Genomic DNA, 18,796 nt, shown 5'->3' on the forward strand with positions numbered 1-18,796 from the left:
GAGGGTGGTTTAAAGCAATGTAACAAGCAACTATATATATACCATAGCAAACCAATTCAAATTCAATAAATCTAGCATATGGTACAGTGCAAATACACAACTACACTACAGTAATTACAACGAAAAAATAAAATGGTAGGATTGCAAGTTCCAAAGGAAAACAATAATCAAAAACAAAGATAAAGTCCAGTAATGAACAAGGGCACCATGAACAGCTTAAACCTTCTCTAATACTGCTAAAGAGCCTCAAATTTGAGGAAACTGAAGCCAATTTCTTTCTGAGTTTCATTTGGAGCTGTATAACTCAAATCAGGCAGACATGATCGTTTATATATATTACCAGATACGGAAAACATGCTAGGATAGCTGCTCCTGGCATATTGGTAGAAAGGCATTTATACCTAATACTATAAGATAGCTCTAAGACCAACAAACTAATTGAACCTGCTTTACAAAGATCGAGACTCCAAGTCATCGAGCCATCAGACCATGGCCTGAATTTGAACAATGCAAGAAAGGGATTTCGTAAACTAAAGCCCCAGGAGGAAAAGAAGAATAGATACTGAATATACATAATAAAATATTTATCTATCTAAATGTCATATATCCATTTTTGCAATATCATGCTGCACTTAATATTATCCCCGTCTAGGCAAAATGATGGGGAACCCCAAATTCATTCCATTTCATAGAGATGTACATGAACTGAACCTTGCATTTCTCAATAATGACATAAATGCCTAATCGAAAAGATTAAATAGCTTCCAGCAGATATCAGGAGACCTCATGTCTGCGATTCGATCACACCATTCAACCGGCCTTGGTGAAAGTGCCAGTCGATAAAGTACTGGACACGGTTCAAATCAGCAGAAAAATCAATCATTATAGTGAAAGACATTGTACCCTGTCAGGAAGACTTCTAGGCATGGGCACAGCAGTTACATATTTTTGTGCACAAGGTTTTTGCATAGCTGCTGTAGCATCAGTGGATGTCTCTGCATTATCAGTTTGCCCGCGACCATGAAACCTAGCAAATCGATTGATGACAGAAAACTTCTCTAAATCTTGACATTCCAATCTCAAGTCCAATATTGATGTACTCCTCCCCGGTCTGCCAAACACAAATAACATATTTACATCGAAGAGAAAGATCAATACAATTGCTAGTTTGCTACATCGTAATCGGACAAAAGCACAGCAAATGAAACGCAACCACAGATAGATTACCAGCCAAACAAACTAATGTAATGGCAATTCTGAATTTCTTATGTAGAATGATATCATGTACTATGTAGGTGAAGAACAAGCTTATACTATATGTCAAGAAGAAGATTCAATAACATTATTCACAAAAAGAAAATTCATCATTCCATCCAATATATGCAACACTAACTAGATTAAATCACATAAACACATGATTTACCTCAAGAAATCATTTTCTAGCTTCCCAGCTTTTCCCAAAAATTCTTCAATGACTTTTGCAAAACGTGGATCGCTGCTGAGTTTTCCCTTAGCAACATGCCTGAAAAAAAAAATTTAATATATATTCGGACTTTGCAAAAACTAATTGATAAAAAAATTACTGATTTGGCATGATTGAATCAATCCAGGTAGGGAGGAAGAACTTACGGGGCAATATCATGAGGGGGCGAACCCAAATTACTAGAGGTAGATAGCGCACTGCATGCATCTCCAAGTGTTACTCTTGATACAGCATAGGCCACACTTTCATATTCGGAAATAGCATCAGCGGATAAAACTGTAGCAGGCGGAGGAGGAAATAATTGCTGCATAAGCTGTGTTGTCAAAATAAGCCTTCTCTTTGACCTAAGCAATGTTGGTCCATCTTCAATCAGGTCAATATCATCTTCAACCTGTCATCAGCATCAGAGGTAAAGAGCCTGGTCGACATGGTTTGTATAACTATATTAATGAGGGCATAATTAGCAACCACATAATACCTTTTCAGCAAGACGATTTGTTGCTTCAGTCCAGTTTGCTTCCACAACACTGCATGCAGTAAATTTACATAAATACTAATGAATAAGATTTTGTAGTAAAACCACAGGCAATACCAAATCCATAAAGCAAACACTTCCACATCATACATTCTTGTAAACAAGATTCAAAATTGAGAAAACCAGAAGAAAACATCCTGATTCATGATGATTACCTGAGAATTGATGGACTTAGTGAACATTGTGTTATCCCTTCATACCATGACAGAAGTTCAGAAGTAGCACTCTTACGCTTCTTGGGTCTCAAAATCATCTGCTGCTGACCAGTAGCATTCATCTGCATTGATGGAGGAGAAGATATGTGCTCATTTGTTTTGAAAGTGGGAGCAGAACTCTTAAGAGAGTCACTGACATATGCCTCAACAGGAGTAGCCGTCATTTTTTCTTCTAGATAAGGCATATCCATAGCACTAGAAGACATTCCAGGAGCAAATGGAAGTTCTTCTGGTTTCGAGGACATGGCATGGCGTATATTTTGCATAGGCAATGACCCATTTTTAAAGGATCCATACTGGTTGAACCACGATGGTGCCATCTGGGGGCTAACCATATGATGCTCAGCTCTAACAGCAGAAGGATCAGCAGGAGGTTTGCTCCGAGAATCATGCAGAGCAGTCACCACGGCAACATCCTCTGAGGCAGCATTTCCATGAGGCAAAGTGTTTCTCTGAAGCATATCAGATGGTGTAGAGAAGGTCACCACCCTAGAATCTTCAGGAGGAATTCCACTACTTGAATCCAATGAGTTCCTAAAATTATCTTGATTTTGCTTCTCTGTTACCAAATGTGATTGATGAATATCATGAATATTTTCTGGTCCTTTTAGTCTCTTTGAAAACCTAAGGCTAGGATCACTCTCTGCATGCTTCAGGACCCTCATTTGATTTAGTAAGGCAAAATTTTCATTAGAAAAGGTATTAGGTTTCAGAGATCGACCAAAGTCTTCAATGTCCTTTTGTGTTGAAGCAGAATTAGCAGGTGAATCATCCAAGTGGTTCTTTTCAGAAGATGCACTTCCCAAAGGCACTTCTGTTTTTGAGGCTGAGAGAAACTGTCCAGTTCTTTCCTTCAACCTTTGCTCTTTCTCATCAGTACCAATTGAAGCATGAACAATTGCAGTCGACTTGGTAAAAATATGCCCCCCTTTACCAACATCAAGATCACCTCGAGAACTAGATTCCAAAATATTGGGCTGGGGTAGCTCATGAATATTTGTCAGGCCCTTTGGGTACTGAGTCACCGAAGGATGTTGAGGTGTAGGAACATTAGACGGCATGCTTTGCAAGACCTGGCCTGAAGACCCTTGTCGAGAAATGCCTGACATCCCAAAATGCTGAGAATTGCGCATTAGATCCCTACATGACGCAGTTCCAGCTGGACCTATCTCCTGTACATCATACGGGCCGCTTTGTTGACCAGTGCCACCAGATGAAGGAAGACTATTTTTCTGAAGATTACCAGATGTATCAGGTAGAACAGTCTCTGTAGAACCTCTTTCCATAGAGAGTGAAGTACTGTAGCTGAAGGAGGTGTCAATGTGTTGATTCACAGCTGGTCTTGGGCTTGGCCTTGTTGCTTGTTTACTCTGAAGCTGACTTCGCATATACGGAATATCAGAAGTTAATGCTGAATGATAATTCCCCGATCCCTTACCGACAGAGTTACCAATACCAGGATGCCTTGGACCTGCAGATGTATTGTTTTCATATTCCATCTGAGATTTTTCATTTGGGAACTGCCTAGATTGCAACGAAGATGCCATATGCATGCTTTTCTCTCCCATTCCTATACCAGCAAGACTGTTACGTGTTGCATTTTCCATGCTTTGAGCATTCTGGGAGGATGCTGAAAGGTCAGGAATCTGCAACAGTTGAGATGGAGGACCAAGTTGCAATCCAAAACCTTTAGAGAAAGAAGATTGGCTACGCTGAAGGTGACCAGCAGATCCATCAGAGTTTTCAGCTTCAGGTGGTTGAGATGATACATCCACCTTGTGAAGAAGCTCCAGCATGTTTTGGCTGGATTGGATAGAAAAAAAATCAGAATGTAATGACAACTGATAAACTCTTTTAAGTAAATGAAAACTTGAAGTACCTGGGTGATGAAGCCTTGTTCGTGCTTGAATCAAAGGACTGGCTAAAAAGATTAGATGTCCCGGCCGCATAACCAGTAAAGCTACCACCAGAAGACTCTTTATCAAGGCGTTTATTGTCTTTGGGAAGTTCACCCTGTAAGTAAAACAATACTTAAAAGTTTTTGTCTAGTAACATTAATAATTAAGTCTCGTATCTAATACAACTCAATTGAGAAATGACCTTTTCTGCAGAATATCTTGGAACCTGACCAAACAGTTTCAACTGGCCAAAATGGGCATGGGCACTCTGCACAGGTGTTGCCTGTGCTTGGCTATGCTGCTTCAGGCCATGGGTTGACCCCGCATCATCATCCAGATTTCCCATGGGATGATACTGAAATTTGCGAGGAGCAGAACCTTTTTTAGCAAGCAGATTGCTTGACTTTTGCTTCCCAGAGGATAGAGACCTTGAATCAATTGCATCAGTCGGACCTTTTTCCCTGAAGCTACCTGAAGCATGATTAGATAAGTTTGAGCGATGGCTGTCATTAGAATTCTCTTTCATGGCACAGTTCTCCCTATCGTAATTTCTCATTTCATCATGATCGGAGCTCTTCCATGATCCTTGATTTTGATCTTTAACCTGGTCCATCATTCTCCCTAAGCTTTCACCCCCTTGGGATTTTGTTGAAGGAGAGGCATGCTTCCACTGATTGAGCAAATAGTTATTCTGAGCAAAGGGATTAGCTCCATCACCAGCTACCATATTAAATGAGTTCGCAGCTGAAGTGGCAGCATTGTGAAAACCCAAATCCCCTTTGGATTTATTTACTTGGTGATTTCCAGATATAGATCTTACAGAACCAAATTCAACAGCACTAGTTAGGGGACTGGGTTTCCATAAAGAACCTCCATCTGCCATTTGTCCCTGCACTGACTTCACTTGATTGTTCTGGTTTTGAGCCACTCTCTCAGCATCATGAGCATTCAGCGATCTATCTCCAGCAGGTGGTACAGCTGCCAGGGCATTCCCACCATTTGGTTGTCGTTTAGTTCCACCCTGACCAGGAGGCCAATCTGCGAAAAAATTCTTTCCATTTCTCTCAGCGCCCACAGCATTTCCCAAGGCATTTCCATGTATATCACTCTCACCTCCTAATTGATTTTGAACTTGGCTGTGATTTAGCCACTTGCTAGTTCCTGCCACGGCTTGCCCAAACCTTTGAGAAACATCAGTCGCCGCCGCCTCACTAGGCTGCTCCTGGAAAGTATGCCCAAGTTGATTCAACCCCATCAATTTGAGAGAGTCGGAAGAGCGAATGGATTCAGTGCCCGTTGCTGAAGAAATATGAACACGGTCATTGGGCAACGATGATTGTTTGACATTTCCATTGTGAATTAGGGGGGACTGATTTGCTGAAGAGCCATCATTATTGTGATAGTTCAGACCACTCCATTCCTCCTGAGGCCCTACATCGGCAGTAGAAGTTTCAGCAACTGCAGACTGCATAAGAGCACTCCAGCTACCACTCTGAAGGGATGGAGCCCCATTTGATATTCCACTACTACTATCAAATAAATTACCAGCTTCTGCACTTATACTCGGGAGCTTACCAAATGCAGACCATATATTATCATCTGAACCATACAAGATCTTTTCTTCAGCAGGATCTAAGGTGACTTCATTCTGAGGTGAAGATACATGCATTGGATATCTTTCTTGCGAGGTTTCTGACAGAGTAGACAGCTCCTGCCTCCCTGTGTGGTCCTGATGTGATGCATCATTCTGCAATGAATTCACCTGCTGGTGGAACCCTATATTCATTATGCCAGTATTCAGTGACTGACTAGAACCATGTTCATTAGTTTCATTTTGATAGTTTTGTCGAGATATGGAAGTCCCCTCTGGTCTGGTAAGTCTGTCAGGCAGAAAATTGTGCTGATTACTGTGCAGAGAATTGCCAGATAATCGCATTTGAGGTGTTGATGGTCTCTCTGTCACCATAGGAGAGTATTGGTTCATAGCCAAACCCCTTGGGTTGGATACTGGAACTCCATAAAGGGATTGATCATCCTGTTGATGTACCATGTCCATTAATCGGTGTGTCTGTCCAAGATTTGGTAGAAAGGTAGTGCCACCGGGGGATCCTTGCATGGCAGCAGAACCACGGCCAAGCCAGTTTGTACCAGGCTCAGCCATCCAAGGATTGCGTAATGCATCAGAATTTGGACTACCATTAAACAGAGAGGACTGGCTTCCAGATGCCTGTTTGGTAACCTGAGGAACCTGATTAATAGGAGTTTGAGGCCTTGAGTCCAGCTGTTGAAGTTGCTGCTGTCTTTGACGCTCTTCCATTTTCCTGTAAATGAGTTGCTGCTGCAGTTGTTGCATGTCATTGAGGCCAGATTGCTGGCGCTGTAATGCCTGCAGCATGCTTGCTTGCTGATGATGGTTCATCTGCTGCTGACCACCAAAGAGATCAAAACTAACAGGAGAGACAGATGTTCCCGATCTATCTGAAGCTTTTGGTGGTTGCTCATGGCCGCTAATTCTATGCAATTCAGGCACAAGCAAGTCTCTCGAGGCTAATAAATGACGTTGATCAGAATACGCATCCAATTCCCGGAAGTTACCTTCATTCTGCCTACCTTGGGGATATTGATTGCCATACATATAGCCGTTGGAATATTGTTGCTCATTTAGGGGTGGGCTTCTAGAGAAATCAGGCCTCAGATTTGGTTGAGGAAAATTCAATCCATGAGCTGAATGAGCAGGATAGCCAGACTGCCCTCTATCTATTTCTGCTCAAAATATAAAGGAGAAATTAGACATAAATCAGAAGCAATGGTATAGCCATGTGTCTAAATGTAACAAAAACGCCCAAAAACAAACAAATTAGACCTAGAGAACATGTTCAATTCCACATTGAAACAGAGAGGTAATACCTGGGTTTTGCCCAGAGTAATTTTTAGTGCTTGAGTTCAGCACATCAACAGGTCTTGGGCTGCCAACCCAAAAATTGCTGTTGGACACTGGCCAGTTTCCATCCAAACCATGTGATTGATGCTGCCCCTGCGGTGAATTGTCTTGTGCAAAGAAATTGTGAACCCTATCTCCAAATTCGTTGCCAGGCATAGATGCTAACCTAAATTTTGATATAGGTAAGTTGAAATTTGTGAATAGAGAATTAACTAGTTTGACTTGGAATTCGTTTTTCTCAAAAATCCATAATGCATTACAACCTTTGGAAACAAGAACAAGTATGTCAGCATACAATACCCCTGAAAACTAACATCAGCCCTGGGCAACCTTCTCAAACACTGACAGCCTCCAGAATAAGAACACTGCAGAGCAAGCACTAATTAGGTATGCACCATTGTAGAATGCCAAATGTTGTTTTTATACACCACATTAATGCAATGCAGAGATGGTTAGCAATAGAAGAAGTTTAACCACATTAAAGCAAAAATATAGACAGATCACTGATAATGCTTCAACGGTTCAACCATCTAATCACCAATACATAAAGAAAGAGTATGACAAGTGCAAAAAACCCATGTCGGTTTTGGAAACTTATAGGCTTTACGGATTATATGGGTAACGAATCTGGTATTAAGGTCGATAAACACATAATGTAACATTTTAATTTAAGTGTCTAGATGTAGAAACATATTCACCTAAGATGTAAGCAAAGTGGTTATGGGTGTTCACGTGGTTCTTTATTATACAAGGGTTGTGAGGAAGTCCACGGGTGTATACTTATAGATCTCTATATTCTGCAGAAAAAGAAAGTTCTTTAGCAGGGTAGGTAATCATGCTTCCTCCTAACCTTAGAGCAGAGCTTAAAGAAGGCTATAGGTGTGAGGCCGGCTTATTGATGTGAGGTAGATACAGAAAATAGGAAGTTAAAGTTAAAGTTATAGAACAAAGGCAAATAGCAAGTGCAGTCTAGCAAAGTTCAGTTCCATATTCAGCAATCTTTCTAATTGAACAGTTGTGAAGCCATAATTTGATCAATCTGATAACTAGCATTTGTTATTCAACATCTGATATCATTCCTTTCTAAAACATAGCAGGCTTTAGTTGTCTGCAAGTCAAACTACATCTATAACTGGGGGGAGGGGGTGGGAAGACATGCAAACCTAAGTCTCAAACAGATTATTAAATGCTACAGTTCTTAATCAGAATCATAATTTAACAGAAATTTGAAAAGGAAGATTGTCTAGACGCTCCTAGTCCTATGATTTCTACTCTTCTTTTTATTTGGTTTGGTGAATAGTTATACGTTCTATGCTGTGAATTTCGAGCTTCCTCCTCACTACACAACATGTCCATTTTATAATCCTAAAAATCAAGAGCATGTCACGCATTCCGTAGAACGGATATAGTGTACTTGCAGTCAAGCATTACATGATCATCAATACAATTTGTGTTTTGGTCGACACTTGACTGCGGGGTAAAATAAAATAATGTAACCTACAGTGGAGATGATAGATTTTAATCAAACTAAAATCAGTACAGTAAATGTGGTACTACATGTTATATATTAATTGACCACATCACAAGACCAATCATCCACTAGTCATCCACTATAAGTGATTACATTCTACATGCAAACTAGGCCTAAGAGCATCTCTCCTTATAGGAATTAATACAACTTTTATATTTCATTATTTCCTCAACCATATATGATAACAGCACTAGATTTTCAAGGACAGGCCAATACTGTGATTCACGTGTTTCTTACTTCACCAATTGAGGTCATAACTCTCATGTCTAAAACCTATACCCTATCATATTGACCATGAGGGAGAGATTATTTGTTCAAACCACTTTCAGTTATGGTAGACCATCGCACATATAAGCAACTTTTACAGCACAAAATCTAGAAGAAAAAAAATTGTGAAGATAACCCCCTCCCCCCAACACACACACACACAGCTCTCATGTCAAACACATCATCCTTACACCAACACAACCCCAACTCCAGAAGGTGCAGTTTTTAGCCCATTCCGTCAAACAATTACAACAAAAACCATTGCATCTGAATAGAACATCGTGATACTAACTCAATCTTCCAGAATCACTTCAAAACAAGCTGCCAATCGGCCTGCCCACCTTCAATTCCTAAACCCTACCCCCAAATCGAACCATCTGGAGCAGGACTTTAAAGTGCACCTATCCCCCAAACCCTCCCCCAAACCCTCGCCCACCCCACCTCATCCGGGCGCAGGTTCATGCACAAAACGGAATCAGATATAAATAAATGGAAATGCGACGGGATTAAAAAACTACCAATCGAAAATGACTCACATTAAAATTGAGATGTGTGTAACGAGAGAAAAATGGAGGTGGAAATCGATCTTCAGATACAGATGAGTTTAGTTCTAGGGTTTTGAATCGACGAGCTGGAATATGAGGAGCTCGAGAAAGAGAGAAGAGTATTTTGGCAGTGAGAGAGAGATAAAGTATATGAATTTTTCAACGAACTGTGAGAGAGAAGGTTAGGTTCGGAGAGGGCACAGGCTCGGAAGACCCGAAGCTGGGTACTGTTCTTGGTTGGGATGGGTCCACAACGAATTTCCAATGAAAGCTCGCCAGTTGGCGTGACGAAATAGGTGAGACGTAATTGCTAAAATGTTTATTACACTTTAAGCAACCACACGACAGCAGTGAGATTCGAACTCAGGTTCCTCCGTTGCCAACTGCGCTACGTACATGCGGGCACTACATTTTCTGACATGTTTTTAGAAACAGTACAATATGTAAATAAAATTTAATTAAGTAACATTAATATGAATAAATAAAATTGTGTGTCGTGCACAGTATTGAGTTCAATTATCCTTTTGTATAAAAATATTGATTAAAAATCTAATAAAATAATGATGCGGGGTTGAAGATTTTATACTAGCTATCCGAACGATCATTTTTTTGCCTTTCACAACTAAAAGATGATTATTGTAAATAAAATATTAGTATTTGCACTTTATTTCTATTTTATTTTATTATCTCAATTTTATTTTTTCTTCTATTTTCACTATCCATTTAACATGCAAATTTTTTATTTTTCCATTTTCACCAATTCCACCAATAAACTTCCTATTTGTTATTTTACTACTTTTGGTAATATTCCTCACATTCCACTAACTTTATCTCGCTCACATTTCATTATAAAACTAGTACTATTAATATTCCACTTACTTTTAAACCCATTTTTTAGTATATTTTTTAAAACTTGTGCTCGGTCAAATATGCCTTGTATTGGTGGACGGAGGGAGTATATAAAATCTTGTGTCATACAAATAATGTAACTAAAACTACAACAAATAAGAGCATCCACAACCGTGCTCTTGCCAACGAGCACGAATGTGGGTTCGGCCCCACTTTTTCTGCCTACTCTTAGGCAAGAGCACAAGGGTCCCACCATTCCATTATTCAATTTAAATAAAAATATTTCCATAAAATTAAAATACATTAAAAATACCCGGAATAATATTACAAAATACATTAAAAATTAAAAATTACATAATTAAAATCCTAAAAAATGAAAATTACATAATTAAAATCCTAAAAATTAAAAATTACATAATTAAACTCCTAATCAATAAAAAATACATAATTCAACTCCTAAAATCAAAAAAACCACTACTCGTGGCCGAATTTCGCCCAAATGTGTTTGATTAGGTCTTCTTGTAGCTCAACGTGGGTTCGGGTATCGCGCATTGTGTGCCTTATTTCGATCCTCTCACCCACCGTCGTATGCACATCTCGGCGTGGGGAGACCTCGCGCTTGAGCTTTCGGCTTCATCCTCGTCGTAAAAGCTAGCCGCCCTCGGTCCTTCGTCGGCTATAATCATGTTGTGTAAGATAATACACGTGTACATGATGTCGGCGATATTTTTCACGTATCACAGTCGAGACGGGGTCTTCACAATGTTGAATCGGGCTTGAAGAACCCCAAAGGCTCTTTCGACGTCTTTCCACGCAGACTCTTGACGCTGCGCAAAAAGAACCCGTCTCCGGTCTTGTGGGTTGCTGAGCGTCTTCACGAAAGTCGACCACCTTGGGTAGATACCATCGGCAAGATAGTAACCCATGTGGTATACATTTCTGTTGACGGTGAAGTCGATCGCCGGTGCTACACCATTCAACACATCATTGAAGAGGGGTGAAGAATAGAGCACGTTCAAGTCGTTGTTGGATCCGGAAACACCGAAATATGCATGCCAAATCCATATGCGGTAGTCGGCGACCGCTTCAAGGATAAGTGTTGGGTCGCCGCCTTTGTGGCCGCTTAAGTGTTGCCCCCTCCAAGCAGTCGGGCAATTCTTCCACCTCCAATGCATGCAGTCAATGCTGCCAAGCATACCGGGAAAGCCATGGACTGTTTCGTGAAGACGAAGCAATCGTTGGCAATCATTGGTGGTGGGTGCCCAAAGGAATTCATCAACGAAAGTTGTACGAACGCCATCGCAAAACTTTTTAAGACAAAGGATTCCAGTGGACTCACCGACATGCAAATACTCGTCGAAGAGGTCGGCCGTTTGCCCAGTAGCGAGTTGTCGGATGGCACACCACTTCTGCAACGCCGAGAGACTTTGTCGACCGGCTGCATCTGGACCTGTTTGGAAGAATTCAACACGGGCGGACAATATGTTGACAATACGCATAAACAAACGCTTTGACATGCGAAAACGGCGCCTAAAGTATCTTTCGGAAATCGCGGCGGGTCGGCAAAATAGTCAGCAACGAGCCTTTCGTGGGCTCCCTCCCGGTCACGATGGATGTAGCGGCGAGTTGATCTAGTTGGTTGAGGAGGATGGGCGGGGGTATTCGCTACGACATATGTTTCATAAGCGGCACGATGTTGTTCGTAGTATTCTTGTTCTTCGCGCTCCGCTTCTGCAATGAGATGGGTGAAATCCATTTGAGATTTTGAGTGAGAGATGAAGGTGTAGATATTAAGTTGTATGAATGAGAGATGAATGAGAGATGATTTGATGTGAAAAATGGATGATGAATGTGTGTATTTATAGATGATTTTGGGGGAAAAAATAAAAAAAATACTGAAAACGGGCAAAAAAACGGCCATTTTTTTGGGATTGGGAAATATATTTTTTATTTTTTGGTATTATTTTTTATTTTAAAAAAATAAAAAAATGATTTTCCAACGGATATGCCGTAGGCCAATCAACGCTGCCACGTCGCCTGCTTGCTGGCACGGACGTGCTCGATGCATCAAGCAGCGCCGTGCCAGCGGCAAGAGCGCAACGGCGGACAGCTCCTCCGCGCTGCTGGCACGGACGGACAGACAAGCATATGCTCTCCGTTGTGGATGCTCTAATGTGTTGGGACGTAGAAACTAAAACAAAAGAAGAATGTAATTTCTAGTTTCTATTGAACATTTCAATTTTTCAATTGAGCTACAAATAATTTAAAATTACATCAATCATCTAAGCCAAATGCATGGACATCATTCTCTTTGTTTTGAAAAAAGTAAATCGACTCGTGGGTAGTATTAGAACTGATTTTATGAATATGATATCGTATGAAGTTTGAAAGATCAAAATCTACTTTTGAGTGTCACCTCACTCATATCTACATACCAAATTTGGCTTATTGTATCATCGCATTTAACACTTGAAACATTATGTTCATCATCTTCTTGGAGTTAATAAGGACTAACATTAACATATGTGCATCATCTCATTTGGAGATTCAAATATCATAATTGGATTATGATGGGGTACGTACTAAACAAGCCCAATAGCAGTGACGGCCCATCAGCCCAAAGCCCAAGGAAGAGTATCAGTTCGGCATTACCAAAGAGTTCGGCTCCAGCCTACAGCTCGGTAAAAGCCGACCAATCAAGCTCTACTCTCAGATCGGCAAAAGCTGCTCGGCAATAGTTCAGAAGTTCGGTCTCAGTATTCGACCGAACTGGGAGATAGTGGACTCATGCAGAACCTCCACGACCTCCACTACACGATCTATTTAGTGGTGTCAACTCATGCAGGATAGCGGACCAAACAAAGAGATAGTGGACCCATGCAGGACCTCATGACCTCCACGACATCCACTACCTAGTTAGTGGTGATGCAAGCCACGACCTAGTTAGTGGTGATGCAAGCCACGATCTTAGTTCAATGTATAAATAGAACTTAGATCAGATAGAAGAGAGCTCTAGACATCAAATATCATATAGCAAGTCTGTATTTGTAAGCTGTAAACCAGATCAAGCAATACAATCTTGCCCTCCTTTCTTCCCGTGGACGTAGATTTACCTCAGTAAATCGAACCACGTAATTCCTTGTGTCGTGATCTATATTCATTACCTGCATTTACTACCATCAAAAATTCGCCCAACCATCACTGGCGCCGTCTGTGGGAAACAGAGAACCAAATTTGTGATAAAGCGAATTTTTGACCCTTTTTTCCACCAAAAAAAAAATAAATAAATAAATAAAAAAATGCATACCAGATCACGTAACACCCATAATACCGTTCATGATAACCATGAGGAAGCTAGTCCAGCCCGCAGGTCTGGAAAACAGCCTCGGGAGAAATCTACTTCCAGTTCTCACGGAGAAGGAACAAGCCGCTCAAAGACTCATCGCACCGAGTCTTCCCAGCAGCCCGATTTGAACGAGGCTGTCAAGTTGTTTTTGGCCGAGAAGCAGGAAGAGTTCTTAATTTTCCTGCAAAAGGGCCAAAAGCCGGAGACGAAAACGGTGGATTCTCCCTCCTCATCCAGACATGAAAGTCACTACCGCAGTAGTGCCGTGTCTTCCAGGAAGAAGAATCCTCAACCCCGACATGTTCCTGTTCCTCCTCGGTACCGGAATCACAGGAGAACTCCATCTCCTCCATACCGAAGAGATGTCGGGTTCGCCATGTACGGAGCATTGAAGACTCCGTTCTCGGACGATATCACCCGAACTCCCTTGCCACAGAACTACCGAACTCCGTCGATGACTTATGACGGGTTAGAGAATCCTCATGACTTCCTGGGACGCTATCAGTATAACATGGCGAACCAGGGTCTCAATGAGGTCCATATGTGCAAGCTGTTTCCCGAGCTGCTTATCGGGAACGCAAGAAGGTGGTTCGATAGCCTCCCCCAAGGTAGCATTAGATCTTACCGAGATCTAATGGATGCTTTCCACATGAGGTTCTTTCAGAAAGCGGAAGCCCGAATCACTTCGGCTCAGCTGCTTTCTACACGTCAAGGTCGCGACGAAAAGATCAGCGACTTTATGACGAGGTTCCACAAGGAATGCTTACAAGTAGATGATCTCAATGATCTACTTGTCATTTCGGCATTCCAAAATGGAATCCTGCCCGGAGCTCTCTACAGAAAGCTCGTGGAATGCAGTCCGCAAACAGCTCAAGAGATGTGGGACATTGCGGACCAGTTCTCCCGTGCCGATGAGGCAGACCGTCGCAAACGGTCTTTAGACAGCTCATCCCGAGGAGACGGGAGGAAACCCGATCATAGCGATCAGGGACATCCTCGCCGAACTCCTTTTGGCGATCAGGGACATCCTCGCCGAACTCCTTTTGAAAGGATTCAAAGGACTCCGGTGCAAGACCGATTGGGGCCACGTCTCAATCCTGAGAAGCCGCCCGCCCGCCGTGATTCCGGTTGAGATCGGCGTACCCAGTCCCCGAACTCTAAATTTCTCCTCAGAAATGAATGATGACGGACTGAGAGCCGAACTAGATCTGGCCGAAGAAAGAAGAGAATTGGCCTGCATAAAAGCAGCCAAGTACAAGGAGCAAGTAGCCCGGTATTATAACCAAAGGGTGAAAAAGCTGCAATTTCAAGTGGGAGATCTCGTCTTGAGAAACAACGAAGTAAGCCGAGCAGAAAAGCTGGGCAAACTCGAACCCACATGGGAAGGTCCATATCGGGTGTCAGAAGTCCTCGGCAAAGGGTCTTATAAATTGACTCACATGTCAGGAGAACAAGTACCCCGAACATGGTACATTTCCAACCTCAAGAAGTTCCATTTGTAAGAGACAGTCCGGTCAGTCAGTCTTGTGTCTAGTTCGGTCCTAGGGGTATGTGCTTTCTTTGTTTTTTACTTGTTTTTCATGTTTGTCTATGTGCGTTTTGTTTGTCTATGTGCGTTTTGTCTGTCTATGTGCGTGTCGTCTCTTACAAATGTTACTGAGGTATCTTGTTCTTCGAAGGCTGATCCCCTTTTTAGAACATATATAAGCCAACGATTGTGAGTCCAAGCTTCTAAGGAGGATACAAGACCACAATTCAGCTTAAGAAACAAGCAGTTCGTCTGAAACGAACTGCAACAAAGGGAAAGTCCGATCCACGCGATAAAACTCGCCGAATTAGGACAAGGGAAAGTCCGATCCACGCGATAAAACTCGCCGAATTAGGACAAGGGAAAGTCCGATCCCCAAATTAGGATAAGGGAAAGTCCGATCCGAGCGATAAAACTCGCCAAATTAGGACACAAGCTTAGTCCGGTCAAAGAAGTTTACTTCATAAGACCAAAGACGAGTCCGGTCAAAGAAGTTTATTTCATAAGACCGAGGACCAAGTCCGGTCAAAGAAGTTTACTTCATAAGACCAAAGACGAGTCCGGTCAAAGAAGCTTACTTCATAAGACCGAGGACGAGTCCGGTCAAAGAAGTTTACTTCATAAGACCGAGGACGAGCACGATGAAATTTTTTCGCTAAGCTGTAAATACGCAGTGATAGAAGCGAAATGAAGATTTCATTTATTAAAACTTGTTCGGCATACAACTCCGCTGCCCTACGAGAAGGCATTACGCTATTACAAAGGACTATTCTACTGTCCACGGTTGCTAAAGTTGAGCCACCTATTCAAAAAATCCTCGTGAAGCCGAGTTCGGGCGTTCCGGGCAGCTGAAGAATAAGCAGGTCGACGAGATGCTCTGATCGACCTACCGCCTCTTCCCTGAGTCCGGGAAGTTCTGGCACCTCGGCGGCGAAGAGTCTCTTCACGAAGCATTTGTTGATCTTGCTCACTCATAATCACAACTCCTCTACGAACTTCAGTCCGTCCTCGTCTTGACGTTTCCGGTTGCTCCTGAGTCCGTTCTCGTCTTGACGTTTCCGGTTGCTCCTGAGTTCGTTGCTGATTTGGAGTAGGATTTTGAGCAAGTGAATCAGAGGTTTGAGCTGGAGTGCGAGCATCTGTTGGCGGGAAATGCCTAAGGAATCTCTCGATTGAGGGACGCCGGGAAAGAATGATGTCGTACCGAGAAGCCCAGCGCCGCAATGATTTCACGACTTGTTGCCAAGCCGAGCTCTCCAGCGCATTGTTCCTCCGGAGTACATGATATTCCTCCCACAGTTCGTCAACTCGTTCCTGAACTTCAGAGATGGTCATTCCCCCGCGCCTGCAGATGAAATCCTCATACGCAGTCCTCTCAGCGACGGCAGTATTCAGCTCGGCCTCCAGATCTTTCTTTTCGGACTCTAAGTCCTTATTGTCGGCCTCCAGCTTCACTAAACAAGCCAAGAGTTCGTCATTCTTCATCTGGTCACCTATGGCTTTTTTCTCAGCTTCGTCTAAAGCGGAAGAGTACAGCCGCTTCCAGTGAAGTACCTCCAGCTCCTTAAGAGTTAAGAATACAAAGCAGCTATGTCAGTTCGGCATTTCAGTTTACTGAGCAGGTAGTAAACCACAACAGGAGTAAAAGAGAGTACGAAAAGCTATACAAGACACAAGTGTAGAAAGAAGAATTTTTTCATTCATAAGAAATTTTTTTTTTTTTTTTTTACACAAGGAGGGCTTCAAGGCCATTTTACAACAAGGAAGAAACTAAACTAAGAGAAGGGAGACGAAATCATACTCCGCCAGCTTCGTCTCCGGCTCCTCGGTGAGGTTCAGCTTCCTTCTCCTTGTCTGCCTCAGCTTCAGCCTCGGCCTCCTTGCTCCCCCCAGCCTGCTCGGTGCCCCCATCACCGATCAGCAGCACCTCTTGCTCGGCCTGCCTGTCTCCGGTCTGCTGATCAAGCTGCTCGGTCTCACCCTCTCCGTGGAAAATTGGAGCGGGTGAAACTGGCCCTAAGGAGGCAAAGATAGCCTCCATATTCTCGTCCCGGTCAGCTCGGCAACTACGAACTCGGTCAGCAGAAAGCAGGACCGAGGACGAAGCAAGCTCCTCAAGGAGCGACAGACTCTGGAGACGAGCTGCTATCTCTCGGCCGTACAGCGGCAGGACGACTTCGGGCCCCTGCTCGGCATTATCGGTCATCAGTTTCAGCAGATCACCGACAAAGGCCGAAAATTGATTGCTCAGAAAGAGTTTCTCCGCGAAAGCACGGAGAACCTCCCCTTGGGCAACCACGGCGGCAGCATCCCTCCGTTTCGTCTGCTCTCGCTGGATGACGAGCTGGTTTTTGGCAAACTGGGCTTCATCCTGGGCCGAGATCCTAGCAGCTCTGGCCTTCTCAAAGTCTGCCTTAGCCTGTTCGGCCTGGTGACGAGCAGCCGCCAACTTCCTCTGCATCTCAGCATAGTCGCTGGACGCTTTAGAGAGTTCGACTGCGACGAGCTTGCTGAGCATGCTATTCCTCTGAAAATGGAAAAAGGAAAGAGTCAACAGGGGCCACCAAAAAAACATAGGAAAGAAGCAAAGCCAAAGAATCAAGAAGAGAAGTTACCTCGGCAAAGTCCGTTGGCCATGCAAAAGGCTCACAGACATGCTCCGAAGGGGGCGCCAAGACGATGTCTCTCTCCGGCGCTCTTGGGGGCTTCTGGGTCTTCCCCTTCCTATTTGCCGAAGTCGACTCCGGCTTCTTTGGATCCGAAGAGGTCTTTTGCCTCTTCGGATTCTTCTCGGCATCAGACGCCGAGCTGGTGGTTTTCGGCCTCTCCGGTTCCTTAGATTCGGAGGATTTGCGACCGAGCTTGTTTAGCAAGTTCACTGCCAAAAAGCAAGAAAACAAGGTTAGTTTTCGTCGTCAAGGCAGTAATGCATAAAAAAGAAATCCTCACCCTCAGTCTCTTCGTCCGAAGACGAGGAGTCGAACACGAAGTCGCCCTTGACGAGCTCAGACTCCGAGTACTGCTTCCTAATCATGGGAATCTTATTGAGCTCGGCCTCGAGCTCGTCCAACGGTTCTACCCGAGGATGAGGAATAACGGACTTCGGCCCTCTCCAGGAAAAGTCCGAAGCCGAAGTCCTATTATAAAAAAAGAAGCGATTTTGCCATTTCGGCCATTTGGTTTTACAAAAGGCTCTAAAGGGCTGTAAAGGGATCAAGTAAAACCAAGATCCCTTCCTCTTAAACTGGAAGAAATTAAGGATTGCCCTCAGAGACAGATCCTTATCTAGCCTACGCAGTTCGGCAGCAAAGGCCGATAAGTGCCTCCAAGAGTTCGGAGTCACCTGACCTAAAGGGAGTTGAAAAAAATCTAGCAGCTCTACAAAGGCAGGGGGAAGAGGGAAACGAAGCCCGCATTCCAAGCCGGCTTCATAAACGGTGGCGTAACCCTCCGGCGGCGAGTCAGCCCTATGAAGGTCGTCGGGAATCGCAACCTTCCCCCCAGGAAAAAAATATTTTTTGTGTAAGGATATCACAGTATCCTTACTCAAGATGCTGTGAAAATACTCTACGGTCTTCTCCCCGGATTCTTTCCGGCTAGAAGACCCCTTACCCCCTTTCCTACCGCTACCTGACTCAGAAGAAGAAGAAGAAGACAT

At 43.1% G+C, this 18,796-nt stretch overlaps 1 protein-coding gene across 2 annotated transcripts; it reads right to left on the minus strand.

The window, feature by feature from the left end:
- Window positions 1-569: 569 nt before the first annotated feature.
- LOC121780422 lies at window positions 570-9,556 on the minus strand. Of its 2 annotated transcripts, none has more exons than XM_042178050.1 (10): window positions 9,407-9,556; window positions 7,373-7,437; window positions 7,039-7,238; window positions 4,334-6,894; window positions 4,113-4,246; window positions 2,174-4,036; window positions 1,962-2,010; window positions 1,630-1,874; window positions 1,424-1,522; window positions 570-1,111 (listed from the first exon to the last, which is right to left on the minus strand). In XM_042178050.1, exons 3-10 carry the CDS (start codon window positions 7,226-7,228, stop codon window positions 883-885), a joined length of 5,370 nt encoding a protein of 1,789 aa, XP_042033984.1. In that variant the 5' UTR covers window positions 7,229-7,238; window positions 7,373-7,437; window positions 9,407-9,556; the 3' UTR covers window positions 570-882. The 2 variants fall into 2 exon arrangements, with proteins under 2 accessions (XP_042033984.1, XP_042033983.1); XM_042178049.1 differs by having other exon boundaries at window positions 7,336-7,437.
- Window positions 9,557-18,796: the final 9,240 nt, after the last annotated feature.

The sequence above is a fragment of the Salvia splendens genome, chromosome 19 (assembly GCF_004379255.2).
Source record: "Salvia splendens isolate huo1 chromosome 19, SspV2, whole genome shotgun sequence".
NCBI lineage: Eukaryota > Viridiplantae > Streptophyta > Magnoliopsida > Lamiales > Lamiaceae > Salvia > Salvia splendens.